The sequence below is a fragment of the Aplosporella prunicola genome (assembly GCF_010093885.1).
Source record: "Aplosporella prunicola CBS 121167 unplaced genomic scaffold K452scaffold_9, whole genome shotgun sequence".
Lineage (NCBI taxonomy): Eukaryota > Fungi > Ascomycota > Dothideomycetes > Botryosphaeriales > Aplosporellaceae > Aplosporella > Aplosporella prunicola.
The window spans coordinates 737,799-761,795 of record NW_022983537.1 but is presented as its reverse complement, the minus strand read 5'-3'; the positions used below and the strand labels follow the sequence as shown (position 1 = coordinate 761,795).

At 57.7% G+C, this 23,997-nt stretch overlaps 7 protein-coding genes across 7 annotated transcripts; 1 reads left to right on the top strand and 6 right to left on the bottom strand.

Moving 5' to 3' along the window:
* Positions 1–1,561: 1,561 nt before the first annotated feature.
* Positions 1,562–3,738, bottom strand: K452DRAFT_297148 (uncharacterized protein; the record flags this gene model as incomplete). The annotated part of the gene is made up of 5 exons (XM_033541989.1): positions 1,562–1,868; positions 1,918–2,380; positions 2,431–2,778; positions 2,835–2,913; positions 2,965–3,738. 5 exons carry the CDS (start codon positions 3,736–3,738, stop codon positions 1,562–1,564), a joined length of 1,971 nt encoding a protein of 656 aa, XP_033399121.1.
* Positions 3,739–5,544: 1,806 nt separating this feature from the next.
* K452DRAFT_347250 (uncharacterized protein) lies at positions 5,545–7,459 on the bottom strand (the record flags this gene model as incomplete). Its single annotated transcript, XM_033545492.1, has 5 exons — positions 5,545–5,958; positions 6,009–6,093; positions 6,140–6,592; positions 6,666–7,012; positions 7,069–7,459. The coding sequence occupies 5 exons, from the start codon at positions 7,457–7,459 to the stop codon at positions 5,789–5,791; spliced, it is 1,446 nt and encodes a 481-aa protein (XP_033399120.1). The 3' UTR covers positions 5,545–5,788.
* Positions 7,460–10,392: 2,933 nt separating this feature from the next.
* On the bottom strand, positions 10,393–12,143 carry K452DRAFT_225302 (uncharacterized protein; the record flags this gene model as incomplete). Its single annotated transcript, XM_033536737.1, has 3 exons — positions 10,393–11,275; positions 11,908–11,922; positions 11,974–12,143. The coding sequence occupies 3 exons, from the start codon at positions 12,141–12,143 to the stop codon at positions 10,393–10,395; spliced, it is 1,068 nt and encodes a 355-aa protein (XP_033399119.1).
* A 3,163-nt stretch (positions 12,144–15,306) lies between these two features.
* Positions 15,307–17,708, bottom strand: K452DRAFT_268902 (uncharacterized protein; the record flags this gene model as incomplete). The annotated part of the gene is made up of 3 exons (XM_033538914.1): positions 17,297–17,708; positions 16,056–17,231; positions 15,307–15,830 (listed from the first exon to the last, which is right to left on the bottom strand). Exons 1-3 carry the CDS (start codon positions 17,649–17,651, stop codon positions 15,307–15,309), a joined length of 2,055 nt encoding a protein of 684 aa, XP_033399118.1. The 5' UTR covers positions 17,652–17,708.
* A 249-nt stretch (positions 17,709–17,957) lies between these two features.
* On the top strand, positions 17,958–20,204 carry K452DRAFT_286230 (glycosyltransferase family 4 protein). Its single transcript, XM_033540259.1, has 5 exons — positions 17,958–18,065; positions 18,128–18,159; positions 18,213–18,247; positions 18,308–18,696; positions 18,746–20,204. The coding sequence occupies exons 1-5, from the start codon at positions 18,049–18,051 to the stop codon at positions 19,797–19,799; spliced, it is 1,527 nt and encodes a 508-aa protein (XP_033399117.1). The 5' UTR covers positions 17,958–18,048; the 3' UTR covers positions 19,800–20,204.
* On the bottom strand, positions 19,947–20,529 carry K452DRAFT_170561 (uncharacterized protein). The gene has a single exon (XM_033535787.1). It carries the CDS (start codon positions 20,424–20,426, stop codon positions 20,094–20,096), a length of 333 nt encoding a protein of 110 aa, XP_033399116.1. The 5' UTR covers positions 20,427–20,529; the 3' UTR covers positions 19,947–20,093.
* A 343-nt stretch (positions 20,530–20,872) lies between these two features.
* Positions 20,873–22,616, bottom strand: K452DRAFT_247935 (uncharacterized protein). Its single transcript, XM_033538078.1, has 2 exons — positions 21,946–22,616; positions 20,873–21,849 (listed from the first exon to the last, which is right to left on the bottom strand). The coding sequence occupies exons 1-2, from the start codon at positions 22,133–22,135 to the stop codon at positions 21,299–21,301; spliced, it is 741 nt and encodes a 246-aa protein (XP_033399115.1). The 5' UTR covers positions 22,136–22,616; the 3' UTR covers positions 20,873–21,298.
* Between the last annotated feature and the right edge of the window lie 1,381 nt (positions 22,617–23,997).

The window sequence follows — 23,997 nt, the reverse complement described above, 5'->3', positions numbered from 1 at the left end:
CTGCTACAGGGGTAGCATCGAGGGGGGCAAAGGAGAGTTGTGTGCGCGAGAGTCGAGGAAGGAGCGTAGCTAGGTAAGTAGCGCATCACTGCGCGTCTTTTCGGCCAGAAGCGCCGTGTGGAGTTCGTTGATATATTGAATCTTGCGGCAGAGAGCTTGAACGGATTCGGGAGTAGGCGTGGGCTTGGACTCAGAGGAGATGGCTTCCTGTTCGTTAATGAGACTGGACGTGCCCCGGGTGTGTAGCGGAAGTGCTCCGTCAGGAGCGACGTCCCAATCTACTCCTTGCTGGTCATTGTAAAGGGCGTCAACGCCGAATGGACTTGTCGAGCGGTTCCGGCGCAAACATCAACGGGTGGAGCGTGGTGTTGACGGATTGTAAACACGCGCCGCTCACCGCCTTCGCAGTATGGGCTTCCATTGGCCGAGAAGAGATCGTCAATCATGGATAGATGCAGGCGTGCCAGGTCACTCTTTTTCCCTGCAGCGCCTGAGGTTTCATATGCAGGCAGCCGATCAGGTTCGGACTGATCAACGTCGAGTCCGCTTCTTGCGAAAGGTGGCCTTCCTGCCATCTATGAATGTCGCGTGAATGTCGCATGGGCTTGCTTGAGATCCTGGCGCTAAGCCGTTCCAGCCACTTGTGAAATCATTCCTCTGCAGCTGAAGGCCAATCCATGATTTTCCCCGTCAGCCTTCAGGGGCTCACTGTGAAGATTCCAGTAGTACCACTTTGTACACGTATTGCGTACTACAGTCACAGGGGTAGATATTTTTACTCGTGTCCCCACAGTGAGTGGTACTCCGCAGAAGCGAAAGCATGTCAAATACCTAGCCGAAGTTAAATATTAGAGAAACCGCAAACAAGTCTAGGGTCCTACTACTATTAGTAAACTAGAGCGCTCCTACATATATCACCTTTTAAAGACATAGAGCTTGCGCTCGTAGCTAGTAGAAGCATCTACCTGTGCTTTCAGTCTCCAAAATGCTCTCTACAGATTACTCTGTGGGTGGATGCAGAGTTTGCGCTCGTGGTTATACGTATTTCTCACGAGGGGCATGTAGATTATAACAATATCTACCCCTAGATGCATGTTTGCTTTTTTTTGTTTTGGGGAGAGGAAGCGCAAAATCCGATTATGCAGGAGTTGTCGTCTATTGATACAATAGCGGCCCCAGCTCTGCGTAGAACGCGCCTTCATCCGTCTCCCTCAATCCTTCCACTAGTGCTCTGTAGGCATCCCAGATTTCCTTTTTCCATCTAGGACTTGCAAAGATATCCCATACCAAGCAGCTGCCGCTGAGGGAGATCAAAACAGGGGTCTCAAATTTCCGATCCGCGTCCGGTGTGACGATGACGAGACTGACCCTTTGCGCAATGAAAAGTATGCAGAGAATGAACCTAAAAGACAACCACAAAACGCCCGGCCCTGTTGACTATCCCCGCCATGCTCCTCGTAATAAAAGGTCGTTATGTGAATTGAGAAGATAAGGGGAAGGCTCTGGCACCAGGCTTTTCGGCCGTCACCAACTGACAAGTCGATTTTCAGCCTTCCGCGGGTCACCGGTAACCGGCTTGCCGAGCCTTCTCCTCTCTCATCTTTTCCTGCTTCTTGCGAATTTTAAGAGCCTCTGTCCCGTCGTCCTCCATTCTCTGGTCAAACCACGGATGGTTGAGGGCCTCCTTTGCCGATATGCGCTTGTTGGGGTCGTAGACGAAGATCCGCTTGAGCAGGTCAAGGAACTGCACGTTGAAATCGGTGTGGGGCGGGATGGTATCCTGAAGCCTCTTCATCGCCTTGACGTACTTTCTGGAAGCTTTCGGCGTCTCGTTGTTCGGATAGTCAAGCTTCTGTCCCTTGAAGTACCTGTTCAAAGTTAGAGAAAGGCCGAAAGAACAATCGAAGGAAAACTTACTGTGTAGCCGGATTCCGTGACGATCCCCTATCCTTGGCGTGCACTTGTCTGATGAGGTGCTTGTCAAGCTTGCCACCGCAAACTGCCTCCATCATGGCAAGGTGCTCAAGGTTGTCATGAGTTTGGAAGAGAGCGTCGCCTGTGAAAAACTCAACCAAGATGCAGCCGATACTCCAAATATCGCAAGGATAACTCCATCCAAGATTGAGAATGATCTCGGGCGCCCGATAGTGTCTCGTAGAGACAACGGAAGAATGATATTCGTCGTCGAAGGTGGCCGATCCAAAGTCAATGAGGCGAATCTCCGGGTTCAACAGAACCTTTCTGTGGCGAGCGGACCGAGCAGTGGCGGTAGAGGAGGAAGGTATTGTTCGGTTGTAGGTGAACGTCTGGTAAGCATTGTTGACCAAAAGAATATTTTCAGGCTTAAGGTCGGTGTGGATGAGATGCAAATCATGAAGGACTGGGCGCAGGTTAGCATATGTAGACGTCATGAAGAGGAGAAGCACTTACAAGCAACGCTGGTCAGGAGCTGACGGGCGAACGTCTGGATGTGCGTGCTGGGGAAAGGCACAAACTGGTTCGACTTGAGAAAGTCGAAAACGCTCTGTCCATACAGGTCCGTGACAATGCAAATATGGTTTCGGAAATCGAAGCAATCCCGAAGGTGGATACACTTGTTCTTGTTCTGCGCGTCATTTGAGGCCAGGGTGGACAAGACCCTGAGCTCGATGCGAGAGGCGTCGCGATACTTCTGGACAGACCTAATGACTTTGATTGCGCACTTGGTCTTCAGACGTTTGTCGTAAGCTTCGACAACCTTGCCGAAGGTTCCTTGGCCAAGCAACTTCACAATTTGATCTGCGGCTAGTCAGTATCATACCCTTGAGGCAAGATCGTAGAAACGAATGACGTACATCTCTCAGTGAGATCGGCGTCGGGGACCACAACATAGTGGCCATCCTCATCGTCGACCTTTTCGTTGCTTCTGAACTTCTGCGAAAGGTCAGCGATGCCAAAGTTTGAAGCGAGCGATGAGATACTCACATCCGCGACGACCTTGACGTAGACATCCTTGGCCTTGATCGGAGGATGCGGGGGAGGAACATAAGTGGTCCAATGCTCCTTCTGCTGTTCGGTCTCTCGCCTCTTGGCTTCCTTGGCCTCGTCCAGCGTCGTTCTCCTAGTAGTGCGCTTCCGCTTCTGACCGATGACGCCATCATCCATTTGGGGAGCGTAGACACCGTTGCTTGCCTGAGAGCCCAGGGAAGTGCTGGCCGTGGTGTTGATCGCTGAGGCGGTGCGATCGGAGGAGACGGTGTGGTAAGAAGGCGTCTGGTCGTAGTAAGGCGTCTGCGTCGTCGAGTACGACGTCTGCTGGTGGTAAATTGGGTCGTAGGCGGCCGACGCAGCCGTTTTCCTCTTCTTGTCGGCATGACGGCCCTCGGCGGCGGCGGCTCTCGACGACTGAGGCTGGCGCGTGGGTGGGTCCGGGCTGTCGTCATCTATCACGATGACTTCCTTGGGGATGCCGTTCTTGTAGAACTCGGCCCAGTCGGGCTTGTGCTCGCGCCTCCTGCTAGACATTGTCGCAGAGGGTTGTGTGGGGTATTCCTCGACTGGCTGGGGCTGCCGTGCGTTGACAGTCGCGGTTCTTCGCAGGTCGGGAGCGGGATAGGCGTTGTAGTGCGAGTTGGAGTTGGTCAGCCTCGTGGGTGCGTTGACATGTTGGTTCGGGACGGCAGGCTGCCAGGTGGGATGGTGTGCGAAATATTGATGGTGCGGAGGAAGAGTCGCCGTCGCCGTCGAAGGGGTAGACATGGCAGGGCGGGTGCTAGGACCGAGATCGTAGCTCGTGGTCGGCGGGCTTCCTAGAGAAGTGAAATGGCGAAAGTGAGGACAGGCACCACAACACAGGCAGGCTCGAGGATTGCGTCGTTCGGGTGCAGGGTGGCCGCTTGGCAGCCGGGGGACGCGCTGGCTCGAGGAATTAGGCGTGAGGAAAAGTCAAACCCGCGGGCGGGCAGGCCGTCGTCTCGGTCGGAGGCAGTGACGGAGAAATGGCGGGAAATGACGGGCGAAGGCGGTTCGGGACTCTCGCAGTGCAGTGCCAGGAAGCGGGCGCGCTGGGGGCCTGGGGCAAGGCTATGGGTGCATGCCAGCGAGGAGGATGCTCGGTGTTGCGAGGCGAGAGTGTGGAGGAGGACGCGGGAGAGGGTCGCTAGGCGTCGACTGAGGTCAGAGCCGTTCGACTTGCAATATGGTGGCAGTGAGTTGGGAATCGGCGCGGGTTAGCGCGAATTGGACTCCTCTTTGCAGGCATGTGCTGTGATTTGCAGGCCAAGGTGAACGGACGCCAGGGCCAGAGCTGCACTGGCTTCGACGACCGACTTGAAGAGGCAAGCGAGTCAATCACTCCCACCTGCTCCCCGATGGACTTGGGGACTTTTTGCCCGCGCCCTCCGTCACCCGCCTCCAGCGCTCATCTGACGCCCACCCATTGGCCTCTTGCGCTTGCTCGCCCGCCCCTCCGCCCGCAGCAGCTGACTGTGAACGCGCTACACCAAGCCGGCGTACCTGTCTCAGCCCAGGGATTGCTCCCCCGAAATGACGCGGGACGCTTTGGGCCTCAGCCGACCGCCGGCGGTTTAGACGTCCTCCAACCTTCCGTCACAGGAGGGAGGCTCCTGAAACCACTGTTGAGCACGGAGAGATTACCACTCAGCACACGCCCGAGCTTGCGTCGTACTGCCAACTGAAAGCGTCGCGCCACCACACCTGCGCCAGCCCGCCAACCCGCCAGCCCGTCGACTCGAGGTCCCTGCACCCTCGCATCACGTGACGCGCTACGGAGTACCAACGCTACCAACGGGCGTTGTGGGCGTCAGGGCCTGCCGAACCAGCCTGCGACGCCATGGGCCATGGCTCACTGTTGAAAATCCCCTATTACTGCATTCCCCTCGGCCAGATGGCGGGTGCGGCCACGAGTGATGACCGATGGGGTTGCCTTGCATTTCGTCGTGATCTACGGTAACCATTGGGGGGATCCATTCCTCAATTTCACCTGGCGGTCCCGACGGTTCGCTGGCTCCGCGAGGTGGATAAAATCGGGCATATACGAGGGCGGATCGCCCCCACGTCAAAGGCTCCTGCCGCATCAGCTGTGGCGAAGAACCGAGTAGGTGTCCGGCGGCCTCGTCAGACCTCGCCGCCGCTGCGCAGATGCAAGAGTCAGGATCCAATCATTCCCCTACTTCAAACAATCCATCCGTGAGAAAAAAAGACCAGCCCATGCTCCAACCTCTGCCGTCTTAGCTGATGTCTGAGTTCTCGCCTAAAATTAACTGCAAGGAGCGATCTACTTGGATTGCGGGTGGACCAGCTCCCGCCGCAGCCGATGGTCAGAGCGAACGTCGATGCCACGGTGTTTTTCCCATACTAATTTTATCAATACGTTGCAGACTTGTCCAGACCAGGATTGAACGCCCATCCTCGTCAATATGCAAAGCGACCGGTCATACTGCAATTTGTTATATTTACAAGGACCCCGAGTTCTTTGCGGAGCGTCGTTGAGTCGTCGTGGTCTCGAGGCACACCCCGGGTTTCTTAAAATACTTCGCTTTGAAACAACTAATCTTTGTCAACCTAAACCACTTGCGTCTCTATAAGAAGACTCTTATGTCATCGACCTTCCCATTCCCCGATCCGAACATATATTCTCCAGAAAGACGTCCTTCTTTTCCGTCTTTTGTTTTCCTTGCAACATCTCTCGACGCCGGAATTACGAGTCGTCATTGTGCAGTTGAGCAGCATTCTTTCCATAGAATCGGGGCAAAGTTTCATTTTACCTTTATCGATCCCGTTATAAGGTTTAGAAGCCTGCGAAAAAGTCTTTGACAACCCTCTCTGTCAGGTGAACAATCAACTCGATATCCGCTTTCGTCACGTTGTACGCTGGCGCCAACAACACATGGTCTCCGGATATACCATCGGCAGAACCAGAGCCAGGGTAAATCGAGATGCCATATTCTGGTTCCATGCCTAGGAACCAATCAGCAAAAGAATTTGTCAGATAACAGTTGACAACATACCTTTCTCATGGATTTTCATGGCCACACCGTCGGTCGGATCGAAAGGTTGCTTTGCGGCCTTGTTTCGGACGAACTCAATCTGCAACTATGAGCAAGACGGTTACATATGCTCAAGGATTAAAAAGACTGACTCCCCAGAACAGACCACGTCCGCGGATATTGCCGACATTCGGATGATCACCCAAACTCTTTCTCAGCAAAGAAGCGAGATGCTCGCCCAACTCACGGGCATTGTCAACGAGTTTGTCCTCTCGGATAATACGTTGAACCTCTGCCGCTGCGGCGCAGGCGATCGGATGGCCCTGATACGTTTGTCCATGGGAGAAGCTGCCAGTGCCTTTATCTAAGGTGTCCACCACGCGACGGTTAATAAGAATGCCAGCTACTGGAGCATAACCACCGCCCAAGCCCTTGCCGATCGTCTGAATATCTGGAATGACGCCTTCCTGTTCCCAGGCGTGGATCGTACCGGTGCGCCCCATGCCACTCATGATTTCATCTAAGATGAGAAGAGCACCGTGTTTGTCACACACGGCTCTCATTGCCTCGAAATATCCTGGAACAGGAGGAACGCAGCCAAGAGCCTGGATGACATTACATCAGCACAGCTGAGTTGCCCACTGCATAAACTGCTGGCAAAACGCATCATTTACTTACAGCGCCAACCACAGGCTCTGCCACAAAGGCGCACACCGAGTCTGGGCCTACTTTCCGGAACTCGGCATCAAGCTCTTCTGCAAGCCTCGCCACATACGCCTCGTCGCTTTCATCGTCGAGCTTACCGCGGTAAGCGTTGCAGGCTGAAACATGCGAGATCTTATCAGACAACATAGGCTCGAACATAGCCCTACGACCTCTATGGCCACCGAGGCCCAGCGAGCCCAGCGTCGTCCCATGATACGATTCGCCCCGCGCGATGAATCTCACACGGCTCGGCTGCGGGGTCGGCAGCTCCAAGAAGTACTGCCTGGCAAGCTTCATCGCTGCTTCGACAGCCTCGGAGCCTGCATCTCTCAGTCACACGCTCGGTTACACGCATAGAAGGCAGCGTGATACACACCCGAACTGACAATAAAGGCTTTGCTCATCCGGCCCCTCGTACTCCCAACCAACTCGTCTCCCAGTCGCTCCGCGGCACCCGTGCTGAAGAACAGCGAGTGGCAATACGAGACCTCGTCCATCTGGCGCGCAATGGCATCTTTGACGCATTGGTTGCCGTGGCCCAGGCAGGCCACCGCCGCGCCGCCAGTGGCGTCTAGGATCTTTTGCCCGTTGCTAAGAGTCAGGTAGTTTCCGGAGGCGGCGACGACGCGATGCGGAGAGCGTCGGAGGGAGCGATGCAGGATGTGGCTTGTTTGCGAGGAGGAGGGAGCAGAGGTGGAGGGGGCGACAGCAGGCTCGACGACGACATTGCCGTCGTTGACGATGGGGAGGGAATAAGCGGGGGTCATGATAGAAAGGTCGGAAATTGGATGGCGACAATCCTCTTGGCTGTGTAATGAAGGGACAGGAAAAATGGGTGAAGATTATTTTTTTTATTTAAATTTTTTTTGACGCGGGCACGCTCACCGGAGGGGGTCTATCACCAAGCAGCGTTATCGCCCGACCCCTCTCTCGGGTTTTATAGCCTGATGCATCACCATTTCGGCGGGCTGCAGCCGATGCGGAGACGTTCCGGGGACAAACGAGTCAGGCCGGGCGTTTGACAGGCGGAAGACGTCTTCACCAGGCACCTGCACGCAGCTACTAGGTAGCTACCTTAGCAAGCCAGTCGTGCGACTTGCTGGCCGCAAAAGCGGCGAAAAACGCGCAACACACACCACCCACCACACGGCGACATCGACAAGTGCAAGCACGCCTCCACACGCACCCAACAAGCCAACAACGTAGCCGTCCACACTCTTACTCGTAGGTATCTAGGTGGGTAAGGCAGGTCCCGCCCAAGCCACAAATGACGTCACCGCACCCACGCCCTCGGCTCGTCGCCGGCAAGCCGAATCACGCACGCATGGACGGGAGCACCCGACACCGCGACTTCGGGTCCGGTCGCGTCGAGTCCCCTCTCCCCGCGAATGATGATTCATCAACCAGCATCATCATCATCATTATCATCCATCTTGCATCCATCCATCCATACATCCAGCAGCACTACCCAACAGCCCTGACCACGACCGAAACGCACAAGCCCACGCCACCCCGTAACACCGCCCGCCTGGGCGCAGTAGCACTGGCACGAAAGAAAGAGGACGTACGGAGTAGAGGGAAAAAAAAAAAAAGACACCCACGCCCACAGACAGGCAAATTGCGACCGGCCGAGCTGATCGCAATGATCGCCGCCTGACCGCCTGCCTGCGAGCGAGCGAGCGCAGTTTGCACGCTTGGCCTTGCCCAGCTGCCCGGGTGCGATATCGGTCCGCGTGCTGTTGCGGTGGTGGTGGGTGCTGGTGTGGGCGCGGGGATTGCGCGCCGCTTGCGCCGGCGCTGCGCCTGCGCCTGAGGGGTGGGCGTGCGCGGCCTAGGTAGGTAGGTGCCCGGCGGGCTCTTGGCGCGGGCCGGGGCGGAGGAACTTTTGATGCGGGCAGAATCGTGGGCGGTGAGGCTGTGATGCTGTTTCATGGCCACTATCAAAGGTGTCGAGGACGCGGTATTGCCTGCCTGCCCTCGCGTATCGACCGAGTCTTGGGCGCTGAGCCGACGGCATAGCTAAGGTTCGTCTTCGACCCGCTCGTCTTCGCGCAAAGCAACATAGCTTGCTTGATGCGCCCTGCTACCTACCTACCTACCTAGCGCCAGCACGCGGCGGCGCGCAGCGAGCTTGAGCAGCGCGAGGATGAGCGCGATGGGCACCTACCTAGGCACTCACAGGTGCTGCCGTCGACGTACTTCAACGCGACATGACGCGATGCCGCACTGATCCAATGGCGCGCGAGATAATCGACCGAGGGGTGGTGCTGCTGCTGGTGCTGGTGCCGGTGCTGGGCGTCTTGTTTGGGCCTAGCAAGACGAAGCTAAAAGAGACTGAGGGGATACGTGACGGGTGAGTGAGGAGGAGCTTTTGAAAGAGGCGGGCAAGGCTGTGAAGCTGTGAGCGCGGTGGTTGGGAGTAGGTAGTGTGTTAGATCGCTCAGGCTGCGTGTTGCTGAAAGAGCTGGAGCTGAAGCTGGAACCTCCCTGTGGTTCCGCGCGGCTGGGAGATACACGCGATATATACTGCGGCTGCGCTGTTGGGCGGCGGCGGTGGCGTGGTAGAGAACTGACTGGTTCAGGACACGATGGCGGAGCTGCGGGCAAGCAGGCACGAGCAGCGCAGCGCAGCGCGCTGAAGTAGAGGAAAAGGAGGGATAAAGATATGAAGAGAGCGGGGAGGCCTGAGTGGTAGTTCTTGAGACGAGGACGACGTGCTTTTGGGTGGGTCGTAATGGTTGTGCATGGGAATGTGCTTGGATGGACGTCTCATGGTTGTGCGCGGTGAGGGTTGTTTATTCAATCTCTCCTCCTCGGGTCGATGTCGATGTCAGTGTCTGCCCAGCACTGCTCCACTGGGCGGCTGTTTCTGTGGCGGAGGAAGTTATTGTATTATTGTCTTACCCGCACCGAGTGCTAGGTAGTGGGACAAGAGGTAGGTAGGACTGACTGACTTAGCCATCTAATTGCAAGTACGCACGCCCTGTCGTCTTGGCCGCGCTCCTTTTAGCTGCCAATGACTCGTTGTCGCTGTGAGTAGCACTCACGTTCTCTGATAATCCGACGTCTAATCAAACATGTCTCCGCAATCTGGCCCGCAGTCTCGGGAACTGTGCTCCCTTCATTCGTGCGTGCCATGGCGCCAACCGGGAATTTCTGATCAAAGCCCTTGCTGTGCCACGCCTTGTGAGATGATGCCCAAGAAACCTGACTGCTGACGACTGACGTCCCGCTTGTGTGTTCCGATCTGGTGTCTCGTTTGTCTCAGATGGAGTGACAGACAGCGGACAGGAGCACCGCCATGTACGAGGCGGAAGTGCTTGTTTGCTCGCCACGGCAATGGATATCGCAACCAAGGAAAGTTACAATGGAATAGACCAAACTGGAAAACGCCAAACAAGTCAAATCACGAGCAAGAAGCTAGAAGCACCACCACTGACAGGAAGCCCAAACTGTGTTCGTAAACCCATTTTTGTTCCGCGATTTTACATCTCATCTATGTAAGCAGCAGGCAACTAGAACCCGCAAAGTAGGTAATCGCATCAGACGTCGTAAGCATCATCGCCACAAGCAGAGCAGAAGCAGTCGCAGCAGTGGCCCAGCAAAATAAAAAAGAAAAATCGGAATCCCCTCGATAACCCCTAATCCGCCCTATATTTCAAGAGAGGAGGAAAGAAACGTTCGCGCAGCGCGCACCCCTCTACGACGAGTAGTTTGTCTTCTGCTGCGCCCAGCCCAGACGGGGCTGGCTGGTCGACTGGTCAAAGACGACGTACATGGCCTTGAGGAAGGTGTCGCCGACGATGGAGAAGCCGATGCCGGTGTTGGGCTGGATGCCACCGAAGCACTGGCCGAGGGAGACGGGGGCGTACTTGACGTAGGCGCCGGGAACGGTGCGCTTCTGGCCGGCGATGACGAGGGTGAAGTCGGGCAGGTCGTTGTCGCAAGGGTAGACGTAGCCGCCCTGCAGCGAGTCGTACGACGCGCCCTCGACCTTCTCGTAGTACGCCGTGACGACGTCCTCGGGCAGGTAGAGCAGCGTGGTGCCCGTGTCGGCGATGGCCTTGATCGACGCCTCGACCGTCTCCCCGTCCGCGCCCACCGCGTACCCCGACGGCGTGAACTCCCAGAACCCGTTCGCCGTGCTCACGTCCGAGTACACAATCTCGCCCTCGTACTTGCTCTCGTCGATGAAGCCGAAGTCGTACGTGCCCGCCTCGCCGCGGCGCAGCGTCACGGCGAACAGCGCCTTGGCGAGCTGCCCCTTGACGCTGTCGAAGAACGTCTTCTGCGGCTCGGGCGAGACGGTGTTGATGGAGCTGAACGCCAGACCGAGCAGGCCGTCGTCGTCGACGTCCTGCGTGAAGGAGCGCGACACCGACGTCGCGGCCTCGACCGCTTGAGACGTTGCCGTCACGCCGCCAACCACGACCTTGTCCGCGTACACGACTCCCGACGCGCCGCTCCCGTCCCCGTACGAAATGTCCCAGCTCGCGCCGCTGAGCTCCTTGGCCGAGTCGCCAGGCTTGTACACCTCGTGGCCCGTCTGCTCGCTCGAGGCCATCTTGTTGGAGAACACCCACCTGCAGGTACCCTTGTTAGCTCATCTTGTGCGACTATGTGTGTGGTGCGTGCGTGCGTGTGTGCGTGCATCGTAGCGCTACGCTGACGAGGAACAGGAAAAAAAAAAGAAAAGAAAAGAAAAGAAATGCAGCAGTGCGACGGGATGGGGGCCAGCTAGCAAGCAGGCAAATTGTTCCAAATGCACTGCTACAGCTGCCACTGTTGGTGCGGCTGCGCCGCCTCACGCACCCCCGTTCCAAATGGAACGGTATGGCAGCGCACTGGAATTCGGCGCGCCGGCACAGCGGGGTCGGGCGGGCCACAGCCTCATGCGGCAAGCTGCAGGAGCTGTCATGAGGTGCTGCGCCAACGCACCGCCCGCCCGCTGCCGTGCCAAAAACAGCAGCGTAGGAAGTAGGAACAGTGGGGAGTGTGCCGGGTCAGGGAATGGTGACAGGGAGTGAAAAGCATGTCGCTGTGTACGTGCAGCTGAAACACTGTTTGGCGCTTGCCACGCTTGCTGAGTGCAGGGGTCGGGTAAATTGACCCCGGTTGCTGTGTTTGGGGTGAGGTGGTGTGAAGAGGAAACGGAAAAGGGAATTGGTAGGGTGTTAAGATGCGGAATATAGGAACATGCTGGGATGCCACATACAGGTCTGCGGAGCCACTGTGTTGAATGTCAGTGACAGTTTAGTTTACGACGGGGAGCACAACTCACGTGTCAAAGTCCAGCTGGAGAGTGCTGCCGCCAATATCAACGGGGCAGAGGTAGAGAGAGTCGTATTGGTCCTCGGGCGAGGCATTGACGGTGCCAGTAGTCGAAGCAGCGGCGGCAGACTGGACGTCGGACGGGGCCTGGGCGCCGTACTTCTGGTAGGTCTTGAGCATCTGCTTGGGACCGCTCTTCTGATAGGTGCCGCGGTGAACCTGCTCGAGGCGGAACGAGGTGCGCTTCTCCAGGTTGTTCATGTCAACCGGAGTGGCCAGGGCGAGGCCGGCGAGAGCCGCAATGGCAGTGATGGAGGAGAACGAAGGCATGGTCGCGGGCTGTGGAAAGGGTATCGGAAGAAAGAAGGAGAAGCGAAAGAAGAAGGCACCGTCGTACTGCGAGCCTGGGGGGATCTGGGAGCGATGTCGAGGGTGGTTGAGTGGTGGAAATGGGCCTGCTTTATAGCTAGTGCTCAAGGCGTGGACGAATTCACGCACCACACACGCACGAGGACCCTGGTGATCTACGAGATCCACAATCACAAAGGAAAGACCACTCACGCTAAGGCGTGCTGCTAACTGACATCCCCAGGAAACGGGCTGACCGGGATATGACGCAGGCTTGTGTGGTGAAGCTTTTTCGAGACCTTCTATTCCCAGACATATGACCGGGGCGGCGTGCTAAAAACCGCTTTTTCATGCACGGCAGGCCTGGTTTGCCTGCGGGTGCTACGCCCTCCAACGCTGGCCGTGGGCTCCGCCGCCCGGCGCTACTTGGCATCACTAACTCGCCATCATCTGCCCTTGTCAGACTTGGACTTCCCCAGCCAATACGGTCAATGCGTGCGCACGACATGCCAGCTGCCTATTCCAAACAAGGCTGCTCCACGCACGCTATCCGGATGGGCTCCGGAGTCGGATATTAGGAGGCTGATCCAGCAGACCGGCCTCCAAGGGCCAAGCCTCGGGCCCGTCGCACAACGATTGGGGCGTCAAAAGGAGCCTCAAAGGAAATGAGGGCTGGCGGCAGCTCGGGTGAGGCGTGGGCAGGCTGCGGCAAAGCAAGCCAATGGCGCCGCCGCCGGGCCGGGCACGTTTGATAGGGGGGGAGGTCGTTAAGCTTCTCGGTGCAGACTGGCGGCGCCGATCTATTGCTCAAAAGGGCCCAGAGCCACAACCGCTTGCACAGTGTGGGGTCGCCCGCCACGGACCGTCCGAGGGTCTTGTCGGGGCCTTGGCCATAGCGAACTTACCTCCAGTCTGGTAATGGATGTGATGGCACAAGGCGCATGCTGCAACGACACCCAAAGCTCGGTGAGAAGGCGATGACGCAGTCGGCGGAAGAGACGGGTGATACAGAAACACAGCAAAGCCACGGCGGCATTGAGGCGTGACGGGTCGGGCCCTTCATCTTACCCTCGGCGCCAATGATGATGGGTACTGTAGTAGCAGAGACTCGGCCAGGCCGACCGGAAGCAATTCGGTGGCGGCATTGGGACACTTAGTCATGACGAGTCTGGAGACCCGTGGACGATGAGATGGAAAGTGAAGTGAAAAGAGGGAAGAATGGGCGAAGCGAGCGAGTCGATCTACCGTGCCAAGCCGCCTCGTGTCCACCGCATAATCTAAAACGCAGCCAATCACCATACCAATCCTCGTCCCCATTCGGCAGGTCGCTGTCGACAGTCTCAACTGACTTCTGCAATGGCCAGCGTACAGGACGTGCGGCCAGAGAGATAAGACAACCGTTTAACGAAGCTCTCGTGGCTGGAGATCTGGAGTTGGAGCGCCCATCGTCATTGCAACCGGGCCGCAATGGTGACCGCTTGTGCATGCTCATGCCATTGTATGCCAGCGCCTCGACTGATGCTCTGCCAAATATGCCGACGCAAGCCCTCATTCGCCGCATCCCAAATGCCGTGTTATATGTCTATTAACTAGCGGTGGCCACGCTCCGGCATGAGGCAAAACGGTCCGCCGTGCCAGCCATGGTCCATCATCGATCCATCACATGAGCCTATCCACACCTCCATCCGTCACCTCTAAGCAATCTTTTTGACCGCCCTACTGAGACAGAACGACCTAGGCAGCAGCAACAACAACAACAACAACAACAATAGCTGTGCATGTCATCATCATCAATCAGCAGCCTCATCAGTTAACAAGCCATCATGCACGGCGCCGAGCCCCAGTGGCGGCAGGCGGCGTTGTCGTCCCGCTGCACGCCTATGCGGCTCCTCCAGACCCCTCATCCTTCCCCAAATAGTGCCTTCCTCCGACGTGCACACCCAAACGATCGAGGACCTCAATGTCTGCAACCCTAACGAATCGCGCATGCCCCACCTCCGGCCATTTCCTCATCACTCTCAACCTAATCAATCTGTCTCAGCCTCGGCTGCCGCTTCCGAGCCGCAAGGTACAGCCGACCCTGTGTCACGCCTAAATTAAGCCCACCGTACGTGTACATACATGATGGAGCCTACCATACTGGAATCTCACGCGCTGCATTGTTGGTCTTTTTATGTAACGCCTTCAGACATGTTGCATGCAACAGCCTTCTGCTCCGCCACTCCGCCCGCTCCCGCCAGTTTGCGGGGGCATGCAGCGAGCCTGCTTAGGTGCAGTTTGACAGTTCCTTGACAACCGTCGGGAGCAGCCGGCCGCACAAACTCGCTGCCGCGGTCGTTGTGTCGCCCACCTCCCAACCTGAGAAAAGGCCCGGCCCGTGGAGAGCACCTCATCCTGAACCTAATGGCGCCGCTCGGCGCCCCCGCGACTGCCATTTGTAAAGTCCTCCCCGCGTGCGTTGATTGGCTGCGCCTGCAATTCCCCATGCCAGTGCGGCCTTTAACACTTCATCCCGCTGATAGTTAGGCCCGCCATCTAGACCCGTTGCCTCCTCTGTCGTGATAGCAATACGAGGAACTAACTAATGGGATTACTCGTATGTACAAGTTTCTGTCCCGGTCAATATGCAGGAAGGTAAGGTGTTTGTTTTGTTTTTCCTGCTATCGACCGGGACGTGGGGTTGTATGGACAGGAGCGCGGCGGTAACCAGGTATGGACTCGAAATTACTCGTCGTATGTACAAGGAAATGGGTGTGAAAGCGAAGGTATTTCCCCGTGGCGGGGACTGCAGTCCGTCCGAGCAACCATCTTAGCAGAGCGAGGAGGTGGAGGCGCCGCCACCACCTCTCTCGCTCTCTCTCCAGCATACAACCATCCGTCTACTAAAGACGCGTCTTCCAGCACCAGCACCACCTCCTCCCGACACGCCTGCATGCGTGACGAGCAAACTAACAACATCACCAAACCCAGCACACTCTCCTTTTTTTCTCCTCTCCTACTCGTCCTTCCCTCTCACCTCCTCCTTCAGCTTCCCTAATGCCTCCTCATACGCCTTCACCCTCTCCTCAGCCAACGCGCCATCCAGCCTCAACCTCTCCATCTTCCTCTCCCCCCTCCTCAACGAGTCCCCCCTAGCAACCACATTCCAGAACCAGCCAGCCTCGTTCTTCGTCACCAGCGTCCACGCGACGCCATGCGCGCCCGCGCGCGCCGTCCGTCCCGCGCGATGCACGTAGCTGGGCACGCTCGACGGGACGTCGTAGCTGACGATGTGGGCGAGGCGGGGGACGTCGAGGCCGCGCGACGCCCGGTCCGACGCGATCAGGATGCGCAGTTTGCCCGCGCGGAAGTTGCGCAAAACCTTGCGCGACGTGCTCGTCGACGCGGACTTGGTCAGCGTGCCGATCGTGCGCGCGTAGGCGGGGTGGAGCAGCGAGAGCAGCCGTGACAGGCGGTGCGCGTTTTCGTTGTTGTGTGTGAAGATGAGGACGTTTTCGATGGGTTCTTGCTGTTCTGCTGCTGCTGCTGCTGCTGCTGCTGCTGCTGCTGCTGCTGCTGCTGCTGTTGCTGAGTCTTTTTGCGGTGCGGTGGCCCCCGCTTGCGCTTGGTCGTCGATGGCCATTTTGCTGCTGTTGTGCCCGGATTCGGATTCGGATTCTGAGCTTTCGGATTCCGAGCTGGAGTCTTCGTCCGATGAGTCGGAAGACATGTCAGTGTCCGAATCGGAGTCCGAGGATGATGAACTGTCAGCGTTAGAGGCTTTGTCGTCCACATCCATCTTCTCTTGGTCTGTTTTGGTTTCCTGGAAGTACGGCATTATCCTACTCTGCAGCAGGTTCAGAAGGTACAGCGGCTTCTGACTGCCGTCGCCAACCTGAATGGCACATTCCTCTAGCGTAGGTGGTAGGTCAAAGACCTCGCCTTCAGGTTTAGCACCTTCCATACCTTCAGTACCCTCGGTCACGACTAGCGTTGGTCTCCGCAACTTCAAGGCACTAAGCTTGCTTAGGTCTCGAGTCATGGTGGCACTGAGAATGATTTTCCTGACGTAGCGCTTCTGGGGAGGATACGACAGCTTCGAAAGGATCCTCTCGCGGGGGGTGGAGTTCTCGGGCGACTTCTCTGCTTCCAGAGCCTTCATGACGTTTTCAGCCCAGCCCTGAAAGCTTTGGTCCAGCAGACGGTCGGCCTCGTCGATGACGAGCCATTCCACGTCCTCTAAATGGAACCCCTTACTCTGCTGCAAGTGCTCCACGAGTCGGCCTGGCGTGCAAATGAGAATGTTAACCTTTGACTCGTACACCGGCACGTGGCCCGGCAGCGTCTCCAGGATATCGTCAAATTGCTGATCGTGCGTGGCCCACCCGTTCACGATACTGTCATTTGCCTTGTCGTGCAGGAACTTTGCGCCTGCCGGGTCATATCTTCTGCTCTTCTTGATGAGCAGGTCTTGTTCCACGGGAAACGCGTGGTTTCCCATTGCCGTGCCGATCTTCACTCCGCTACCGGTTGCGCACAGTTCAGCCGACTCTCGCACCTGGGTGACCAGTTCGCGCGTCGGCACCACAATGACGCCGCGCAGCTTCGTGACGGCTCGGTGTCGCATGCTCTCGATCATGGGCAGCAAATAGGCCAGGGTCTTGCCGGAGCCGGTGGCGGCCGAGACGCAGACGTCTGCCACGCTCGCGGGCGCCCCTGGCAGCAGCAAGGGCAGCACGGCGGACTGGACGGCAAAGGCTTCATTGTAGCCCTTGTTGCTCAGATGGCGGACAAGCTTGGCGTCGATGTTCAGAGAGTCAAATGGGGTGCGGGCGCTTGCAGGGGCAGTGACGGGCTCTGCGAGCCACGAAGGCAGCGAAGAAAACGTGGGTTCATACGGCGCTTCTGGGACAGGCTCGGGCTGGGGCAAGGGGACGAGGTCTGCACCAGAGACATGAGCACATTTACGATGCGAGTAGAGATGCCATCAAAACAAAGTACAGTACCATGCAACTCCGGCTCCTCGCGCGGCTCCGTGTCCGCCAGTATTTCCTCAGCCCTCTCGACCTCCGCCAGACGGACAGACTTCTGGAACTTTGACAGCACGCCCTTGTGCTTCTTTATCTGCGTCTCTTCATCCTCTTCCACAACCTCTTCGTTCTCCGGCCTCTTTCGCTTCTTGGGCGCCTTCTCCTTTTTCTTCTTCTTGCGCTCCTTCCTCTCCAGTGTCGTGGCGTCGGCGGTGGTGGGCGGAGCGGGAGCGGGATCTTGCACCTCGAGGAGCGTCTGCGGCTTCACTGGAGTCGCCGCGATGACGGGGGCCCGAGGCGGGACGTATCGAGCGTAGAATGGGCCGGCCATTGCAGTTTGCGTGGAGTGGGAAGAAAGCGCGGTGCGTTGTCCGGCCCCAAATATTTGTCGCGATCACCGTCGGGCTTTGGAGCTAGGGTGCCAGCGCCAATCAATCCGCTTTTGAAAGATTCAAAAGTTCCGTCACGTGCGGCCTCCAAGCAGCATAGCGCGCACCGCCTCGCCCAACCGGACTGCCCATGGCTGAAAGTTTCATGCCCCGTTTGAAATAACCCCTCACCGCCCGCTCGACCGCCCGAATCCTAGAGGTGTACTGGGGAGCTCCTCTCTCTGCTCCTCCCACCTCCATCGACGCCTCGTCGCTCGAGGCTGCATCTTGCTCAGCTTTTACCCTCGCGATGCATCCGCCAGACGCCCATACACCAACTACCCGACGAAAACCTTCAAGATGCCGTACAATATTGCGTACGCGCATACCCGCCCATGCATCGCATCGCATCGCATTGCAGTCCGCTGACAGTTCGCAGCATGATCAGTGACTTTTTCTTTCCCCAGCCCGGTATGCATGCGAGGCCTTCCGCTGCCGCCCAAGCTCTGACAGTCGATTCGCAGGAGGAGTCGAAAGTCACATTTACCAGCTATCCACTGTATGCCCGCATCCTCCCGCACCTCTTCGGTGATGCACTGCTCACTCCCCCGCCCCGTAGAAACTCATCGACCGCGGACACAAGGTCATAATCATCACCCACGCCTATCAGGGTCGCACCGGCGTGCGCTACCTAACCAATGGCTTGAAGGTCTACCATGTCCCGTTCTTCGTCATCTACCGAGAGACGACCTTCCCCACCGTCTTCTCGTTCTTCCCCATCTTCCGAAATATCATAATCAGAGAGCAAATCGAGATTGTGCATGGCCATGCAAGCCTCAGCAGCTTATGCCACGAGGCAATTCTTCATGCGCGCACAATGGGACTGAGAACCGTGTTCACGGACCATTCGCTCTTTGGCTTCGCCGATGCTGCGAGTATCCTGACAAACAAACTGCTGAAGTTTACCCTCAGCGACGTGGACCATGTCATCTGTGTCAGTCATACATGGTACGTCGTCTTTGCCAGTGCATGTGACACTTTTCTGACCAGCAATCAGCAAGGAGAATACGGTCCTTCGTGCTTCTCTTGACCCATTGATGGTTTCAGTGATTCCAAACGCTGTTGTCGCAGAGAACTTTCGTCCTCTGTCATACAAGGACCCAGAAGAAAGCTCGGTCACGTCGCCAGAAGGCCGTCCTATACATCCACCATGTCAACATCTGGGGCCGAACGATACGATAACCATTGTTGTGATTTCGCGGCTCTTTTACAACAAGGGCACTGACCTGCTCATAGCAGCAATCCCTCGGATCCTCGCATCGCATCCAAACGTGCGCTTCATCATTGCCGGATCTGGCCCCAAAGCCATTGACCTTGAGCAGATGCTGGAACGGAACGTGCTTCAGGACCGCGTGGAGATGCTTGGGCCGGTGCGCCACGAAGAGGTGCGGGATGTCATGGTTCGCGGTCACATTTACCTCCATCCCAGTCTTACCGAGGCGTTTGGCACCGTCATCGTTGAAGCCGCCAGCTGCGGCCTCTACGTCGTCTGCACGCGCGTTGGTGGCATCCCCGAAGTGCTGCCCGCGCACATGACGACCTTCGCCAAGCCAGAAGAAGACGATCTAGTCATCGCCACCGGCAAAGCCATTGCCGCGCTCCGGGCCAACAAGATCCGCACGGAGCGGTTCCACGAGCAGGTCAAGATGATGTACTCGTGGACGGACGTGGCCGAGCGCACGGAACGCGTCTACGACGGCATCTCGGGCGTGCTCAGCGAAGAGGAGTTCTACGGCTACCACTCCGGGGCCACGTGGAGCGCGACGCGGGGCCGCGCCGGCGTGCAGAGCTTCGCGCTCATCGACCGCCTGAAGCGCTACTACGGCTGCGGCATCTGGGCCGGCAAGCTGTTCTGCCTGTGCGTCATTATCGACTACCTGCTGTTTGTGTTTTTGGAACTCTGGCAGCCGCGCGCCAATATTGATATTGCGCGGAATTGGCCGAGGAAGAAGACGCCGGCGGAACAGCAGCAGGAGCAGCAGCACGCGGCGGCGCAGGAGTTGAGTAGGTCGAGGAGTGCGCGGTATAGGGAGAAGAGGAGGGAGACGTAGGGAGGGGTGTCTTTGTTTTTGGGATGATGGTGTTTGGCGCGATTTTTGATACCATGGGCGGCCGGAGTTACGGGGGTGAAGGGTAATGTGCCCATCTAGTGAGTGAGGCGACGGTGTCGACTGCGCATACATACGTATGCACATATTCAGCGCAGCATCACCACCGCGTCTGTTCTGTTCATGCATACGCAAGAAGAGGATTGTTGATTCTCGACAGAACGAGCCCGCAAAAGTGCCTTCCCAGTCCAGTCCAGTCCGCCATCACCCGACGTTGTTCGACTCTGCGCAGCTTAACTACAGCTTGCTTGCTTGCTTGCTTGCTTGCATACATGCGCTTCCAAGCCCGAGCCCAGGTGGCAGGCAAGCAGTACGAGCCTCGCAACCCAACCCACCCCTACCAGGCCAAACCAACAAACTCAAACTCAAACTAGAATCCGATGACCTCCTCCCATCCATCCCCCATACCACCAGAAAACCCACCACGCCCCTCCCGCCTCGTCCACGCATAAACCCCCACCTCCGCCTCGTCCTCGCGCGCGCCTCGCCGTGCAACCACACGCGCCGCCACTCCATTACTTGGGCCCGGCCTCGCAATCGCAATCCCAATCGCAATCCCAGACCCGGCATACCCGGTCTCGGGCCCCCACCCCGACAGTGCTTATTAACTCATGACCGACTGGTCGGCAGGGCACGGCAGGGCACAGCAGGCACATAAACGCAAGCATAAACGCAAGCATGAACGGACGAACGAATAGGTACGAGGGACCGAGCCAATCGGTAGCTTGGGGTAAGGTAAGGTGTAACTAAGGGGGGCTAATTAGCTCACTATGCAATGCTAAAGCAGCGAGTGAGTGAGCAGGAAAGAGCACGGGACGTGTTTGCATTTGCGCTTGGACGCAGCACGCAGACGCAGGGGCAAAGACAAGGGCGGGCGGCTACGCGCGCGCGCGTTCATTGCTACTGTAGGTACCTACCTACCTACCTACCTACCTACCTACCTTCCAACCGTACGGACTATGCATCTACCTGGCTACCATGCAGGACGCACGCACGCACTTAGGCGGGGTGGGGTACCGCCGACGGACGGGGTTTCAGGCGCGTTTCCACTTTGTTTTGAAGATTTTTCTTTGTTTTCTTTTAATAGATCATCTAAGCGTTTTTGGTTTGGGTTGGTTTGGTTTGCTTAGATGGTTGGATGGATGGATGGATGGGACTTGGATGGAACTACCTATTGGAGGCTGAGCCAGGGCGCCTAGTGCGCGTGGAGGAAAGGAAGAAAGCTGAATAGGTACATGGAAAGGGAAATCGAAATGGAAATCGAAGGAGAAACAGAGAGGTATCATCTAGCCTGAAGGAAAACAGAAAAAAGCACAGCTGGTGGGCGGAGGGTGGGAGAGTGGCATCTCCCTTCTCCCCCTTTTCCTCCGCCGCCTCTTCTCGAGGCCGTAGCAGTAGCAACAGCAACAGCAACAACAAACCGGGCCAACACCACCCCAGCCCTACGCCCAAAACCAATAAGTAGCGGCATACTCGACTTCGAACGCGCCCGTCTGGCCCTCACACGTATCCGGTGGCTGGCCACCGACCGTCTCGAGCCTAAACACCTCGCCATACGCCTCGTTGCCATCCTTGGCCACGAGTCTTAACCAAGGGACAGCGTCGGAGCCCGCGCTCTCCGGCGCGTCCGTCGAGCTGTCCTTCTTGACCCGCGCGACGCCCCACGCGTGCCCTGCCGTGTCGAGATCGAACACCGGCGACGACGCGTCGCTGAAGAAGTGGTGCCCACTGAGCAGGGCGTCGTAGGCGGCCAGCGCGCTGCGGGCGGAGGGGACCGCGTACCGCAAAGCTATGCCTGGCGTGCTGGCGAGGAGGGAGGGTGAGTGCGCCGCTGTGCACGTCGCGTTGAAGAGGGTGGCTTTGGCGCCGAGCGCTTGCGGCTCGGAGGTTGAGGGCAGCCCTGCGCACGTGTAGTTTTGCGTGCCTCGGCCGACAGCGACGTGTCGGAGAGTGAGGTTTGAGGCGGGGGAGGGGAGGGGCGTGGCGGTTTGGTCTGGGAGGGGGCGTTAGTGTGTTGTTGTTGTTAAGTGATGATGGTGTTGATGGCAATGACAATGATGGAGACGGGATGGGATGGAGGTCAACGTACCTAACGGCATGCTAACGGAGCTGAGGTCGCAGGTCGCGGCATCCTGCCACACCTTGGAGAGGAGCGAGTCGAGGCCGGAGCTGGAGTCGGCGCTGTCGACGTTCCAACGGCGTTCCTGCTGGCCGGTGGGGAGGGCGAGCAGGCAAGACGGCGCGAGGGCCAGGACGGCGAGCGCGGAGAAGAAGCGCATGATGGCGTTGACGACGGTCAAGGGTGTAAGAGTAGGTAGGTAAGAGATATAAGTCGGTGAGGTCGTCTCTTCGTGATGGATTCTTTTTTTTCTCGTGTGCGCGATGAGATCAACTCAATCGACGGCAGAAGCAGAAGGAGAAGAAAGAGACTGGGTAATAGGTAGAAGAAGACTAGGAAGAAGCAGAAGAGAGGAAGAGAGGAAGAAGCAGAAGCAGAAAAGCAAGCAAGCTGCAGGCAATCTTCGTCGACGACGTCAAGTCAAGATGCAGTCAGACAAGCAGCAGGCTCCCGCATAGGCATATTAATATGGTTTGGCTGCAGCAAGCAAGCGCGTATGCGTGTACTCAAAATATCTCAGGGCGGGGTTGGCAGGAGCCGCGCAGGGTCCCTTGCGCCTTCCCGCTGTTATTTTTGGCTCGACGTGGGCCGGCACCGCTAGCAGCACCACCACCACGACCGTTAACGACGAGCCATGGGAGAAAATCGAAAAATGATGTGAGAAGCGGCGGCGGCGGCGGCACTGCTGATTCTTATCATGCCTCTCCCTCACCATCATCGTCGTCGTCGTCGTCTGCTTTGCTGCGCCCTCCTTTGCCTTCGCACAGCCTTCACCATCGTGTATGCCTCACCACAAACCACTACCACAGGGACGACAGGCCCAGAGGCCTCGTCGCAGCGGCCCCAAGCCCAGCCTCGCAGGGCACGCAGCCATGCAGCCAGCCACCCCATCCAAGCAAGCCGCCTAAGCGCCCAGCACATCCGTACCCCGCAAATACGCCAACAAGCGGGCTAATTAAGTCGTGCCAGCACGCGAAAGCGATAAATTAGCCCAGGCGCGCCACAGCGCCTAATGCCTACGTAGTATGTATGTACCTATGTATATTTTCCGCGCCGTTTAGCCCGCATTCTTGCATTCGCCTGTCCGCATCGGGGGGTTTGCGTGCGCGCGCGTTTCAGGACACCCAGAGACGTGGCTGGTGGTTGGTGGGCTGGCCGTTTGCTTGCCGCTGGGGTGGGGCGGGTCGCCATCATGGGTCTTGAACCTACTGATGAGATGCGCGAGAGCGCGTGCCGGTCTGCCGGTCTGCGTAGGGCGGCCTGGAGGCTGGAGGCTGCGAAGGTCGTCCCGGCTCGTAGGTGATCGTCCATCTGAGATGCGCCGTTCGCCTGCCCAAGTCGTCGCACCACCTCCCCGGCAATCCCAAGCTGCCAGCCTGCCACTCTATCTGCGCGCCGCCACGCCACGCCATATGTATCTCTCTACGCATGTATGTACGTACACACAAGCCTCCAGGGTTCCCCTCCATCTCTGCGCTGGCACGCACGCCTTCGTCACGCACGCCTGCTCGTTTGCGGGGAAGGCGTGCGCGTGAGGGTCAGATGGCAGCGCTGCTCCTCGCCTGCATCCTCTCCGCTCCGCTACCGCGTACGAAACAGTTGCCGATGGCGCGCGTACCGCGCTCACGCCTAGGCACGGACTTGTGTACATACATCGGGCGTAATCAGGTCCACGCTGGCTGCGTGGATGAGCCCGGCACCTTAGTTGACGGACTGGCTGACTGGCCGGCAAGCGGAAGAGAGGGAGGTCAGATGCGTGCGTGCGTGCAGAGAAGGACTAGCCTATCTACCCGTGAGTAGAGAGGTGGTGGTGGCTGCAGGGCAAGGTTCGATGTAGCCCTTCGCCGCCCTGGGCCATCACCACCAACAACAGTCAGCCGCACGGCATGCTGCCGATTTGCCGCCGCTCGACGTTGCTGCTCTCTCTAGCACACACGATCGTGTGAGATGATAGGGCGGTGAGCCGGTCGGTAGTTGGGTTCGTACGAGTGCGTTGTGCTATATCTGTCGAGGGGGAGGGGG

Excerpts from the sequence above, each read along its gene's own strand:
- K452DRAFT_170561 (XM_033535787.1), bottom strand. The coding sequence starts at position 20,426 with ATGCCGGGTCTGGGATTGCGATTGGGATTGCGATTGCGAGGCCGGGCC.
- K452DRAFT_286230 (XM_033540259.1), top strand. Across the intron at positions 18,160-18,212 it reads CTTTTTCTTTCCCCAGCCCG|GAGGAGTCGAAAGTCACATT; the intron begins GTATGCATGCGA and ends GTCGATTCGCAG. Across the intron at positions 18,248-18,307 it reads ACATTTACCAGCTATCCACT|AAACTCATCGACCGCGGACA; the intron begins GTATGCCCGCAT and ends CCCGCCCCGTAG.
- K452DRAFT_247935 (XM_033538078.1), bottom strand. The coding sequence starts at position 22,135 with ATGCGCTTCTTCTCCGCGCTCGCCGTCCTGGCCCTCGCGCCGTCTTGC. Across the intron at positions 21,850-21,945 it reads CTCCGTTAGCATGCCGTTAG|ACCAAACCGCCACGCCCCTC; the intron begins GTACGTTGACCT and ends GCCCCCTCCCAG.